We start from the raw sequence: 15,359 nt of genomic DNA, 5'->3' as shown, positions 1-15,359 counted from the left end.
GTGTTCTTCTCAAACACAGGATTTAAAAACCACCTTTCCTAAAAGCTGTGTTATTAAATTCTGAGTTCAGGGATACCATACTTTTATGTCCCATCTTGCTCCTATGGAAAGATATGCAGGTAACAACTGTAGCCAGCATTCCCCATGATAGGCTATGGGCAAGATAGCCTTACAATAGTGATAAACGAAAATGGCTGTAATTCACTACCAGAGCATGTCACCTGCACTAGTACATGCTCCGTCTTTCACATACACTGCACCCTGCCCAAGGGGGTACCTTGGGCCTTCCAAAGGGGTGACCAATGTTTACAGAAAGGAAAGGGTTAGACCTGGTCAGTGGGGACACTGACCAGGTTGACATGGCAGTTCACATAGACTGCACATAGGCACTGCAGAAACAGGCCTGAGACACCATTTTAGGGCTACTCATGTGGGTGGCACAATCAGTGCTGCAGGCCCACTAGTAGCATTTGTATCACAAGCCATGGCACACTCGGTGCACTTTACTAGGGACTTCTTGGGGATATAAGTATGCCAATCATGGATAACCAATTACAATAACAATTTACACAGGGAGCACTTGCACTTTGACACTGATCAGCAGTGGCAAAGGGCCCAAAGCATCTCAACCCGCAAAAATTAAATCCAGCACAGCATCCAAAAATACAGGAGGTAGAGGCAAAAAGACAGGGGAAACCATGCCAAAGATGCCAGGTCTAATAGATGCAATCAGACACCATCCCTCACAGCTGTGGTGGCCCCTGGAAGCAGTTCCTTAGACGCGGAGCATGACTGGAGTTCTACATGCCCTCAAACTGAGACAAAGTTATCCACATGCAAGTAATCCTTGCAGGGCTTCACATATGCACCGTATTCAACCCAGTGACATGCAGAGAATTGGCATGATCTTCAATGCAATACAATGTTTTGTGTTCATTCTCCATAAAGTAATGTATGTGGGCATTCCCAGGAGTTTCTAGATACTTACTGGCACTCAATAAACCACTGGCGGATTTGGTCTTTCATTTGCTCCTTCATGTCCGGCCCCTCCACCTCCATCAGTCTGTCCTTGACAGTAACAAGGGCCAGCTGGTACTCCTCCTCGTATGCATCCCGCCTGGCCCTCCGTAGGTCCTCAATTAGCTCAGAGCGCAAGATAGTAGGTGATCGGTCCATTATCAGAGGGTCCTGGGACTAAGGAATTGAACAATCATTATGGTATGCCAAAACTACAATGCTGTGAGATGTAACAATTCACACATACAAATGTAAAATGTCTACATAAGTATTGCAAATGTACATATGAAAGGTAAAAACATACAATGGAATTAACATTTATTATAAGATGTTTTCAAGGGGTGACTAAGATATGAGGCTTTTTCTCTGGGACCAGGAGCAGCTGGTGATTACTGGACACTATTGGTTGCATTTTGTTTCAGCAGGGTAGACTATCTACAATGATATGATGTGCTGTTTGCAGAAGAAGAATATTCCTTAGCAGCAGACTGATCAGTTATGACTTCTGGCCACAATGCAATTTAAGATGCTACTCAAAGCTTACTTTTGATTTCACCAAAGAAAACAAAGTGAAAGATTGTACTGTACGGGAAGGACACGTGATTGTTGATGCAGACAATTTTAGGACACATCATTACATTATCTGGTGTCCTACCAGTAAGAAAATGAGTTTGGTTAGCTTGTAAAATGCATCTGTTGTGTGAAGGAACAACAAATAACCCTTATAATGTGTGCAAAAAACTGCTGGACGTCAGACCCCTCTGTTCATGAATCCTAGTCACAGAACCAGAAACCACAGCTGATGGGCTTAGTCTGACCATGCTGCATGCTGTAACTGCAGGGATCCATGGGATGTCTAAAGGTGATAGTGCATTGCCTACATGTCATGCTCTACACCTATGGTAGCATTTGCCTCATGTTTTGGTTTTCAAAAAGGGGAAAATAAAAAGGCGTTTGGGGTAGCAGTGCTACTATATAATGTGAGTGCATTTTCTATTTGTTATACATCTCTTGCATGTGTGTACTAAACGACAAACAAGGGAAAGTGAATGGTGCATTTTCCTTGTTTTAAATAATATGTTCTGGGATAACACACATATGTGGGGGTATTCAGTGTTTATGAATATTAATGAAGATTCCTTGACAGAGAATAGGTATTTGTCAAGTGGGGGAAGGGGAGGGGGTGTATCCCTGATATTTCAATGTGAATTATTAGTCAGGACTGCTGCTTGATCTCCCAAAAATTTATTTCAGTTAATCTCTTGATGGGGGGGTTTCCTTACATGGTACAGATGATCCTGATAGGTTGAGTCCAATGACAACCCATGTCCATCCTGGCCTTCGCCACAATTTTAGAATAATTGTTTGATCATTGATTGATGAAGGGGAACACTTCTGCTTGAATGTTTATAGTGTACCCCAACTGCACCCCCCCACCCAAGTGTCTCACCTGCTAATCTTGGGTAGGTGGATCTCAGATAAGGCAGGGGTGATTGGGAAGAGGTAAGTCCAGTGGTATCCTAGGATTTTCCTGACAATCGCCACCATTTTGCAATAATTCTAAGCCCATGAAGTTCAGAAAAGAAACACCTGTCACATACCTGCATAAATGATTACACATTGTTTACATTCTTCACATCCACAACCTCCTCTTAATTTCTACCTTTCTTCTTACTCCAAGATCCCTACTGGGGATGAATGGGAGAGGATGGCGCCTTGTGTGTTTTTCTCAGTCCACACCAACATTTCAGTACAGTTGCTTGTTAATCAATGTGGAAAGGGGAACCCCACTATACATCTGCTTAAATGAAACACAGTGCTTTTACTTTAACTGCAACAGTTATTACTTCAGGGGGAATGCAAGGCAAGCGGCTGATAACCTTCTGTACTTGGAATGCAGAAGGGAAGGGCAACGGTATGAGCTAGAGCTGAACTCTGCAAAAGATAGCCTCAGAGCTTTCCACTTGAACTCTCAGCTGAATGATCACAGAGACACTGGCATTATCCTTATATCAACATCCACAGAATAGAAGAAGTCAGGCAAACAGACTTGATATTCCCTCAGCTGAAAGCCTGGTGTGTGCCCTGATAGTGCTGTGGAGAATGTTTGTACAGTTCAATTTTTGTGCATCATTAACATGCAGGATGTAGTTTCATGCTTGATTACGCATGTACACACGGATATAGTATGGTTGCTTTAAAAATTATTTCCTGGGGGTGCAGAAGTACATTTTCATGACCTTTAGCTCCTAGGCTTGAATGTGAGCCTAGCAGCCATATGGGCATCACTGAAGTGATCCTTGTCGACGTGGACTATGAGGAGGTAATCATTCAGTTTTGTCAGCCCTGTCTTTGCCTTCGACATACCTAAAGAGGACATTGAGGGAAAACTGTGGTTGAAGAGGAGAAGTTGTAGCCTTATAGAAATAACGTTCTGAGGAGATAGTTCTCTCCTTATGTCCGCAGTGGACTGGAGCTGAGCCCTATGAAAGTTCATCTTGGAAGCAAACATTTTTGCTTGCCTCCGTCAATGTGACCTTTGTAGAGGTGAAAGAAATGGCATTGCCCTCTTCCGTTATAAAAACCAAGAAAGCAGCCTTCCTAGTTACATCTTTGCGGGATTCACAATAAGGAACTGTACTCACACCAGAGCCAAAGGGATAAAATAGCCTTTTTTGTTGCCATTTCAGGCAAAGGAAGAGGAAAAATAAAAGGAAAATGCTACTTATCAGTATGCATCTGTTCTTGGCATGTAGAGCTGCAGAGTCGAACACTTTTGCAATAGATCGCCACCTGGTGTTGGGCTCGGATGATTGCAGGTTGTTGTCTTCTTGGAAGAAGTCTTTGTAGTCACGAGATAGGTGACTCCTCCCTTGGACAATCCTGCGCATGGTCATCAACTCCATCCTCAGATTGTTTTTCGCCATGAAGGAAAATGATGGAGTTAGTAGAAGTAAAGAGAAAGGATGACCATGCGTGTGCATCTAAGTAAGATGAGTACTGGAACGGATACAAGTCCCGGGGAGGCGGGAGGGCGTGTACAACTCTGCAGCTCTACATGCCAAGAACAGATGCATACTGGTAAGTAGCATTTTCCGTTCGAGGCATATGAGCTGCAGATCGTACACTTTTGCAATGATTGTGCAGCAGTGTCTCCCTTAGCGGTGGTCGCATGTATCCGTTGCAGCATTCTGAAAGTGTTCTAAGGACAGCTTGGCCTACTGCAGCTTGCTGCTTGGCTTGCACCCCAACACAATAGTGTTTAGTGAAGGTGTGTATTGTAGACCATGTTGCTGCCTTGCATATGTCCTCTAGTGGTATATTTCCTAAGAAAGCCATAGAGGCTCCTAGTTTGCGAGTGGAGTGCGCTCTAGGAGGAACCGTTAGTGTACGTTTAGCTTTTTGATAGCATATTTGTATACACTTTACAATCCATCTGGCAATTCCTCCCTTAGAGATGGGGTTGCCTTTGTGTGGGGGAGAGAAAGATACAAATTGTTGTTTTGTCTTTCTGAATGATTTAGTCCTGTCTGTGTAGTATAACAGAGCTCTTCTAACATCTAAGGTGTGTAAAGCCCTTTCTGCAACAGAGTCCGGGTTTTGGAAAAACACAGGTAGCTCTACTGATTGGTTAAGGTGAAAAGGAGTAATAACTTTTGGCAGGAATTTAGGATTAGGCCTAAGAACCACTTTGTTAGGATGTATCTGAAAAAATGGTTCTTGTATTGTGAATGCTTGTATTTCACTAACTCTTCTGAGAGAGGTGATGGCAACAAGGAAAGCAGTTTTCCATGTTAGGAATTGCAATTCACACTTGTGTAAAGGCTCGAAAGGGGGTCCCATAAGTCTTGTAAGGACCACGTTTAGGTTCCATACTGGAGCAGGTGGTAACCTAGGTGGGATTATTCATTGTAATCCTTTCATAAATGCTTTGATTGCAGGTACTAAGAAGAGAGATAGATGTTGTCTATTCTGTAAATAGGCTGCAATTGCTGCCAGATGCAGGCGTATGGAAGAATAAGCTAAATTGGACCTTTGTAGGTGTAGAAGGTAGCAAATAATATTTTGGATGGAAGCATCCAGTGGATCAATGTGATTATTGTTACAATATATTGCAACTCTTTTCCACTTAGTGGCATAACATGCTCTGGTAGTGGGTCTTCTAGCTTCTTTAATTATGTTCATACAGTCTGGTGGTAGGTTTAAGTAACCAAACTCTAAGACTTCAGGAGCCAGATCGCCAAATTCAGTTGGCTTGGTTCTGGGTGTCTTATTTCTCCGTGGTTCTGTGTTAACAGGGATGGCGTGAGCTGTAATTTTTGATGTGGAACCAGTGAGAGATCTAGTAGCGTGGTGAACCACGGCTTACGTGCCCATGTGGGAGCTACTAGTATTAGTTTGAGAGACTTTTGTCTGAGTTTGCGCACTACTAGTGGAATGAGTGGGAGAGGCGGAAAAGCGTACGCAAATCTGCCTGACCAGTTCATCCATATCGCATTCCCCTCCGACTGTGGGTGTGGAAACCTGGCGGTGAAGGTTGGGCATTTTGCATTTTCGTGGGTGGCAAACAGATCTATCTGTGGATGCCCCCACATTTGGAAGAATGGTTGAAGAACGTGTGGATGTATCTCCCATTCGTGAATCTGTTGTGACTGTCGAATCAACAGATCTGCTATCTGATTGTGAATTCCTGGAAGGTGTTCTACTGTCAGGTGTATGTTTTGAGGAATGGCCCATCTCCAAATGTTCTGTGCAAGCTGACAGTTGCAGAGAGTGTGTCCCCCCCTGTTTTTGTATGAAATCCATGGCTGTCATATTGTCCGTCCGGAATAAGACAGCTTTGTTTCGTACTTGTACCTGAAATGTTTTGAGTGCTAGGAAAATTGCTAGCAGCTCTAGATGGTTGATATGGAACTGTTTTTTTTGGTTGTTCCATTGGCCTTGTGTGGTATAGTGTAAGAGATGGGCTCCCCATCCTGTGAGGGATGCGTCTGTCGTGAGCACTATCTGTGGAACAGGTTCTAGGAACGGCTGTCCCTTTGTCAAGTTTTTGATGTTCCACCATTGCAGAGAGCGATATGTACGGCTGTCTACCAACACCAGGTCTGTGAGCTGAACTTGAGCCTGATTCCACTGCTGTTCTAGACATTCTTGTAATGGGCGCATTTGCAGTCTTGCGTGTGGAACTATGAAGATGCAAGACGCCATCATGCCTATCAGTCTCATGAACACTTTGGCTTGGAGAGACTGCTGGTGTTGAAAAATGGAGACTAAGGTCTGAATGCTCTGTATCCTGGCTGGACTGGGATACGCTAGAGCTGTAGATGTGTCTATGGTAGCTCCTAGATAATGATGAACGTGCGAAGGCTCTAGGTGCGACTTGGTGTAGTTTATTGTAAACCCTAAGTAGTGCAATGTCTGAATTGTTTGTTTTGTGTGTTGGACACACTGGTTGAACGATTTTGCTTTTATGAGCCAATCGTCGAGGTAAGGGAAGACATGTATCTGTTGTCTTCTGAGATGTGCTGCTACTACTGCTAAGCACTTTGTGAACACTCGTGGTGCTGTTGTGACCCAGAATGAAAGGACTTTGAACTGATAGTGCTGTCCTTGTATGACAAACCTTAGATACTTCCTGTGAGCAGGATGTAGAGGAACATGAAAGTAGGCGTCCTTTAGGTCTAGTGTTGAAAGAGAGTCTCCCTGTTGTAGTAGTGAGAGTACTTGTTGTAGAGTGATCATATGAAAATGATCTGATTGTATGTAATGGTTGAGGGGCCTGAGGTCGAGAAGTGGTCTTAGTGTCCCGTCCTTCTTGGGAATTAGGAAGTACAGGGAGTAAACTCCTGTTCCCCATTCCTCTAAAGGAACTACTTGAATAGCATCCTTTTGTAGAAGTGCTAGAATTTCCTGTTGAAGCAGAGTCATATGTTCCTTGGACATTGGACGCTGCCTGGGTGGTATGTTTGGGGGGTTGCTGTGAGTTCTAGGCAGTTGCCATGTTGGATAATCTGTCATACCCACCTGTCTGTTGCGATGGAATTCCAGACAGGTACGAACTGCGATAATCTGCCCCCCACAGGAGTGGAATGCTGTAGGGGAAGCAGAGGGAAGTCACTGTTTGGGAGTGGAAGAGGAGCGGTTGTTATTATTACCTCTACCTCTTCCCTTGTTATTATTGCCTCTGTATCCTCCTCTAAAGTAGCCTTTGTTAGAGGAGGTCTGTGTGTGCGGTTTAACAGATGATGTTGTATCTGTGCCGGTTTGCTTAGAGCCTCCTCTATAAAAGGAGCGGCGAAAAGAACTTCTAGTCTGTGTGGATTGTAATGCACCCATATACTTAGCTGTGACTGTGTCTTTTTTCATCTTTTCTAGTGTGTTGTCTACTTCCGGCCCGAACAATTGGTTTTGATTGAAGGGCTGGTTCAAGATGGAAGTCTGTACCTCTGGTTTAAAACCTGAAATGCGTAACCACACATGTCGTCTGAGTATAACACTAGTATTGACTGCTCTGGATGCTGTGTCAGCTACATCTAGTGCACATTTAATTGAGGCATTGGATATTAATTTGCCTTCCTGTATGAGCTCTGCTGCCTGATCTTTGTATTGATCTGGGAGGTGCTCCATTAGTTTTCCTAATTGGTCGTAGTGAGCCCTGTCATAACGTGAGAGTAGGGCATGTGTATTTGCTATGCGCCATATGTTTGTTGCCTGCGCAGCAACCCGTTTCCCTGACGCATCAATACCTTTAGATTCTTTGTCAGGCGGGGGCGTGTCACCAGAAGTCTGGGAATTGGTCTTTTCCGTACATTAGACACTACTAAAGAGTCTAGTGGCAGATGTCCTTTAATATAGACTGGATCAGCTGGTGCTGGTCTATACTTCTTTTCTATTCTTGGGTTTAATACCCTACATCGTACCGGGTCTTTAAATATTTCTGCAGCATGTTTAATGACTTCTTTGATCATGGGTAGTATTTGCGTAGACCTTTGTGACTGCTCAAATGTATCCAGTAAAAAATCCTCATCAATGGCATCAGAGTGCATTGAAACCCCGTGGTAAAGGGCAGCTCTATTTAATAGATGATTAAACCCAATACTATCTTCTGGAGGGGAAGGTTTTGTTGGGTAGTACTGAGGATCAGGAATGTCTGGCACATTGTGTGGTGGGAAACCATATATATCGTCATCTTTAGGATATTCTGGATTGACATCTTCATCTAAAGGGTATGCATGTGGCTCTGGTACGTCATTCCCCCCACCTAGATCATACTCTTCGTCAGTGTGGTGTGATGATGCAGGAGATTGAACAGGAGAAGCTGTAGGTTCAATGTAAGGAGGGATAGGAGAGGAAGAAGGTGAAGGAGAGGAAGGGTGCATCGGAGAAGTTGCACAATCCTTCTTTTTAGCAGGAACCACAGGTATCAGTGGTGTGTCTGCTGGTCTCCTCTTGTAAGGAATTGCTTCCACATGTCCAGTTTTCGGATTGATATGGACCTTTCTTTGTTTAGGATCTTGTTTAAACAGTTCTTCCTTCTCTACAATCTTCTTCGGCGTCGATTTTTTCGGTGCCGATAGGGGTTGTTTTGTGTTTTTTGCTGTAGGAGGCGTTATCGAGTCCTGTGGCAAATTTTTCGGTGCCGAAGATGGTTTCGGCTCGGTAGGCTTGTTAGAGGGTTTAGGTGTCTCTGTATCAGGCCTTGGAGTCTTTGGTACAGAGGTTGGAGATTTTGGAGTGGAGACAGGTCTCGTTGGCCATGCGGCGCTGGACTCTGGCTTTCCATCTTTATTCTTGGAACCGGAAGGTTTCGGAGTTGAAGCTTTCGGATCCGGTACGGTCTTTGGCTTCGGCACCGATGCATCTTTTGGTTTGGGTGCTGAAAGATCTTTGTCTTTGGGCACCGAAGGGCGTTTTGGCTTCGATGTCGAAGAGTCCTTCGGTGTCTAAGGATGTTTCAGTGCCAATGGAGGAGGTGGAATTGGCACATGTGGTTTCGTCGGTGCCGAGGCACCGGGAGGCGTAGTCTTTTTCCTCTGAGCCGAGCCCGAAGGCGGGGCGTCTGAGGGGATATTTCGGTCTCGACTGGGCCCCATGGGCGTAGTGCTGACCGTTGCCTTTGGCTTGGGTAGTGTATGTTGTGCAGGGGCAAGAGTACTCACTGGCTGCCGAGATGGAATCGAGTCGTCTGAGTCCTCTGCCCCCGATATGATCTGTAGATCAGGCGAGTCTTCCTCGGCGACGAGTGAAGCCTCGTCCTCGGAGATGTCTTCGAGTGGATCCTCGTCCTCGGAGACGTCCTCTTCGACGATCTCCTCCTCAAAGATGGCCTCCGGTGCTGGCGCTGATCTCCTCCTCTCGTGTCGACGTGCCCTTCGATCCCGAATGGTCTTCTTCGATCTGAAGGATGCAAAAGCTGTGCAGGTCGACTCGTCGTGTTCCGGCGATAGACAGAGGTTGCAGACCTCGTGATGGTCGCTATGAGGGAATTTTGCTCGACATACCGGGCATCTCTTGAATGGAGTTCTGTCCATGAGGAGTAGGCCGTACGGCGCCAATAGGCCCAACGGCCCGCGTCGACGCACCGGAATGTAGCTGGTGATGTCAAAAAGTCTATTCGATGTCGAAAATGTTTGTATAAAGTTTCATGGTTCGAAGTTGCTGAAAAAGTCTTTTCTAGCCGGAGCGGAAAACTTTCATCCGAACCCAGTGGCGGAAAAAAACAATCTGGGGATGGAGTCGATGACCATGCGCAGTATTGTCCAAGGGAGGAGTCACCTATCTCGTGACTACAAAGACTTCCTCCAAGAAGACAAAAACCTGCAATCATCCGAGCCCAACACTAGGTGGCGATCTATTGCAAAAGTGTACGATCTGCAGCTCATATACCTTGAACAGATGTTTTACTATTCAAGATGACAGATGGTTGAGCAGAGCTCAGAGAGACTACCTGCACGGATCTATGACAGAATTTCGACAGACAGAATTTCGACCTACACAAATATCGGCGTAATTATATCGATAGCAAAAATATCGACGCCCTATGTACAACATGGTAAGTACCAAAATATCGAAAAAATAATATCGATGTTAAAAATATCGTTGTTCAAATATATCGATTTTTTTTAAATTTCAAATAACATAAAAAAAACTGTAAATATTAATTACTTAAACATATTTAAATATATGGAATAATGGTTAAAAAAATAATAATACATATTTAATAAAAAAATAAAATGATAAATCATATATAATATATAATTACTTAACAATAATTACTATTCCCACTCCAGTGGGTGCAACAGTAGGGAAAACTGACCCTGAACCCTAAAAATACCCCTTTACCCAAAAACCTAAAACTGACCCTGAACCCTAAAAATACCCCTTTACCCATAAACTGAAAACTGACCCTGAACCCTAAAAATACCCCTTTACCAAAGAACTGAAAACTGACCCTGAACCCTAAAAATACCCCTTTACCAAAGAACTGAAAACTGACCCTGAACCCAAAAAATACCCCTTTACCCAAAAACTGAAAACTGACCCTGAACCCTAAAAATACCCCTTTACCCAAAAACTGAAAACTGACCCTGAACCCTAAAAATACCCCTTTACCCAAAAACTGAAAACTGACCCTGAACCCTAAAAATACCCCTTTACCCAAAAACTGAAAACTGACCCTGAACCCTAAAAATACCCCTTCACCAAAGAACTGAAAACTGACCCTGAACCCTAAAAATACCCCTTTATCCAAAAACTGAAAACTGACCCTGAACCCTAAAAATACCCCTTTACCCAAAAACTGAAAACTGACCCTGAACCCAAAAAATACCCCTTTACCCAAAAACTGAAAACTGACCCTGAACCCTAAAAATACCCCTTTACCCAAAAACTGAAAACTGACCCTGAACCCTAAAAATACCCCTTTACCCAAAAACTGAAAACTGACCCTGAACCCTAAAAATACCCCTTTACCCAAAAACTGAAAACTGACCCTGAACCCTAAAAATACCCCTTCACCAAAGAACTGAAAACTGACCCTGAACCCTAAAAATACCCCTTTACCCAAAAACTGAAAACTGACCCTGAACCCTAAAAATACCCCTTTACCCAAAAACTGAAAACTGACCCAGAACCCTAAAAATACCCCTTTACCCAAAAACTGAAAACTGACCCTGAACCCTAAAAATACCCCTTTACCCAAAAACTGAAAACTGACCCTGAACTCTAAAAAATACCCCTTTACCCAAAAACTGAAAACTGACCCTGAACCCTAAAAATACCCCTTCACCCAAAAACTGAAAACTGACCCTGAACCTTAAAAATACCCCTTTACCCAAAATTAATTAATATTACAAATAAATTACTTCCCACCCTATTCCCCTATAAACCCACAACCCGCTCCAGTAGTAAAACATATAATTTAGTTAAAAATATACATAAATTATCAATTAATCATTCTATTAATCAATTAAAATAAATCATTGCTAATTAATATTTCATGGCAAAATAAATTAATCATTAAAAATTATTTATTTCATTACAAATAAATTACTTCCCACCCTATTCCCCTATAAACCCACAACCCGCTCCAGTAGTAAAACATATAATTTAGTTAAAAATATACATAAATTATCAATTAATTAATCAATTAATCAATTAAAATAATTCATTGCCAATTAATATTTAATTGCAAAATAAATTAATCATTGAAAAATAATTATTTAATTACAAATAAATTACTTCCCACCCTATTCCCCTATAAACCCACAACCCGCTCTGGTAGTAAAACATATTATTTACTTTTATATATTTTTAAATTATAAAAACATATTAAACACATATTATAACAATTAATTTAAATACTTAACTAATATTTCTAACACATATTAGTAAATCGAAATTACTTACATCGATATATATGCTATCGATATAAGTAATTTCGATATTACTTACCTTAGGGTCGATATTCTGGCCATTGATATTCTGGACAACGATATTCTGTCCCATCGATATTAGCAACTCGATATAAGTGTAGGTCGAAATAAAAAACTCGATATTTTGACTGTTTACCTACCTGCACACAATGTGCAGTAGAAAATCTGGACTCGGCCTCTGTTGGGAGTGTTCTAGAGGGTGCTGTTGCCTGATTAGTTAAAGTTTAACTTTGGTCCTTTTTTAAATAAGGACACAAGTGGGCTACTAAACTGATTTTTCATTGCATCTATAGCATACATACTGCTTTATTATAGTACCGTGGGATTCCCACTTTGACGACGGACAATGATTCAAGCATGTGAATCTATGAAAGATCCAATACTGCATATGTCACTCTTGTTCTTCCCCCCCCCCACACATCTCTCAGTTTATTATTTCTGCAGTACATGGACAAGCAGAATCATATCATTATATTTCTATTGTCATTGTTCATGTTGTTTTCGATGATCTTTCCCTGGATTAGTCACAAACTGTAACTGCATTTCAAGGTCCCTCAGTTATCTCACAGTGCCCTATTCATTCATATTAGGTGGCTGTTGTTCATGTGTTATTCTGCCATCACGAAAACCCTTCTAGAGCCCTCCTCATCTGGCCCGATTCCGGAAGCCTCGCCTGCATGGTGTAATGACCTGGCAAATTTCTTCCAAAGGAAAATTCTGACTATTTATGATATGTTCTAACTGATTTCCCAATCTGACTCCGACTTTAAGGAAAACGGGTCGGCTACCAATCCCAAAAAATGTTGCTCCCTCCCACCTGACACCAGATAGCCACTCAAGATCGCTTGAGCAAAATCAAATCGGCCTATCCTAAGGATCTTACCCCACAGATTCTAGCCAAAGGGGCAGAGGTGATCCTCCCTACCCTTCTCGAAATAGCGAATCTCTCATTAGCCATGGGCATTCTCATGGTGACTTGGAAACACGTCATGGTTAAAGCACTTTTGAAAAAGCCCAACTTAGATCCTCTCAATCTACCAGACTACCGCCCAGTATTTCTCTTACCTCGGATGAGTAAAATGCTAAGAAAACATGGCAATTTTTGCGCTCTCAATTTCTAGAGTAACATAATATTCTGCATTCTTCGCAGACCGATTTTCGGCCCTATTACGGCACAAACACCGCTCTTCTGGGGTTAGTAAAAGTCAAAAGGCTTCTATATCAGGTAGGGTCATCCGCAATTATCCTTCTAGATCTCAGCTCAGCATTTGACACAGTTTATCACACTACTCTTACAGAGTGCAAGAACTGCTGGATCTGCTTTGGCCTGGCTTAAGTCCTTCCTGGAAGATAGGACCTTCCAGATCTTTGAGGCGGACTGCACTTCGGATAACCTCTCCCTTAAATGTGGAGTACACCTGAGCTCCTCATTGAGCCCTACTCTTTTTAATCTATAAATGAGACCTCTTGCACATATCATCCTCCCCTTTGGGATTTCAATAATATTGAATGCAGACAATACACAACTGGTCTTTTCACTCACCCAGAATCATAGTTCCGCATCCTCCTCATTAGGTCCGTGCTTAGAGATAGTTGCCAATTGGATGAAGAGCTTCTGTCTCAAGTTAAATGGACACGAAACAGAGTTTGTGTTTCTGGGCAACAATCCCAATCCCTCTCTGAATTTGGGCTGGCCAAGCTGTGGATCCTACATCTTGCCATGGAAATGTCATTCTTCCATTCTTTCTCCACATGGCAAAATTCCCCTCTATACAAATACTCCAGGCAGTTCTTTCTACCTACAGAAACTGACCTGCATAAACCTCTTTACTCTTTAAAAATCCCTGTCATCTGGTGGCGTGGCCTAGCAACATGCCCGACACGATGTGAGCTTCCTCAGCTCTCCATCCGTCCGCCCGAAAATCCTGAATTTCTCCTCAATGTCCTGCTGAAAATCTAACTCTTTCCGTGGGGAAAGGTCTATGGGTCCCCCTGGGTCCCAGTGAGCAAGTCTGGGTGAATTTTGATCCGGCAGCGCGCTGAGTGTGTAAGTGCGTAGTGCTGTTCGGGCCTGCGAGGGATGATGTGCGGCATCAGGGGCCTGGCGGCAGTGATCTGGGATCGGAGGAGTGCGGGTGCAGCTAGTGAGGCCCCCTCCCTGTACCCCTTGGCTGCTTGATTGTCGCCAACAGCGGTTGCTGGCCTCAGGATCCTGGCAGGGAAAAATGGTGAATCAACCACGGGGAGAACTGAAGGCCGGGGAGCCAGCTGGCAAGGCAGCCTCACGTTGATCCCTGCCCGAGTGCGAGGAGCACTCCCGAGATGCGCTGCCTTCCATCAGCGCCCGGGAGCAGTTTGCAGCTACACGGATTGACTCAGGTGAGTGGGCCTGGTTCAGGCACAGCTCCCACCAACCAGGCCCCGGAGGGCTGAGCTGTCCGATTTGGGCCTGGTTGGGGGACTCGTCTGTGCTCGGGCCCTCTCCAGGAGCTGTGGAACTTGTGTTGGGGCCAATTGGATCTCGGAATGGTGCGTGCGAGGGAGGTCACAGTCCATCGGGCCCCACCCCCTCCTTTCCATGAGCAGGGACTTTAACTTTGCAAAATGTGGGGGCAGCAACTATATCCATTGGCATTCTGGCAATGCTGCAGTGCCCCTGGTGGGCGTGTGGGGCCCGTGCAGACTTGCCAGCACACCCTTAAGGATCTGAAGTGGTGGATACGACAGGGAGCGGGCCGAGAGTTGAACTGGCTGCGCCTTGTAAGGCTCTCCCCCTACTCGCTGTTTATGCGGATTGCTGTGGTTCTGCTAAACTGTGTTGCTGCTTGTGTAGACTTACTGGGGCAGGACTGGAATTGACTTTGGCTCGCTGTGGTTGAAGGGAGGAGCAGTGTGTGCCACCCTACTAAGTCCAGGGCGCTGTGCGCGGGGAGGGGGCCCACGAGTTGGATTGCATCGGCTGGCTTGGATGGTTGATTGCCACCCCCAACATATGTAAGTGACAAACCCACCAACGCAAGTCTCGTGCCAGAAGAATCTCCTCAGAGGAGATTCTTCTGGCACGAGACTTGCGTTGGTGGGTTTGTCACTTACATATGCTGGGGGTGGCAATGGGCAAGGACAAGCCTCAGAAGACGACTGGCCCAAATACCACCAAACAGTACACTACACCTAGGTATCCCCCAATGCCTGACCAGACAGACTGGGTGGGGGGGAGACCGGGACCCGGGGGGGTGCTGAGGAGGCAGAGGGGAGAGCGAGACTCAGTAATATTTGTGTGCTGAGAAACCCGGAAAAGGTGGAAAGGGGGCGGCTGAGCAGTTCCTGGAGCGCTGGATTTGTACCCAACTGTGTCCTGAGGGTCTCTTGATGTGTTTGTGATTGAGAGAGCGCATAGGGCCCTTGTCC

General features: G+C 44.3%; 1 protein-coding gene across 2 annotated transcripts in view; it reads right to left on the bottom strand.

Annotated features, from left to right (window-relative positions):
- LOC147703193 (dynein regulatory complex subunit 11-like) overlaps nt 1-15,359 on the bottom strand; it is a 404,962-nt gene that overhangs the window by 308,472 nt on the left and 81,131 nt on the right. For both annotated transcript variants that reach the window (XM_086931729.1, XM_086931728.1), the window contains exon 6: nt 989-1,194. In XM_086931729.1, coding sequence (XP_086787855.1) covers nt 989-1,194 — 206 coding nt within the window. The remainder of the gene's footprint in view (nt 1-988; nt 1,195-15,359) is intronic.

The sequence above is a fragment of the Lissotriton vulgaris genome, chromosome 7 (genome assembly GCF_964263255.1).
Source record: "Lissotriton vulgaris chromosome 7, aLisVul1.2, whole genome shotgun sequence".
Taxonomy (NCBI): Eukaryota; Metazoa; Chordata; class Amphibia; order Caudata; family Salamandridae; genus Lissotriton; species Lissotriton vulgaris.
The sequence above is the reverse complement of the archived record's forward strand: the minus strand, read 5'-3'. Positions and strand labels throughout refer to the sequence as shown.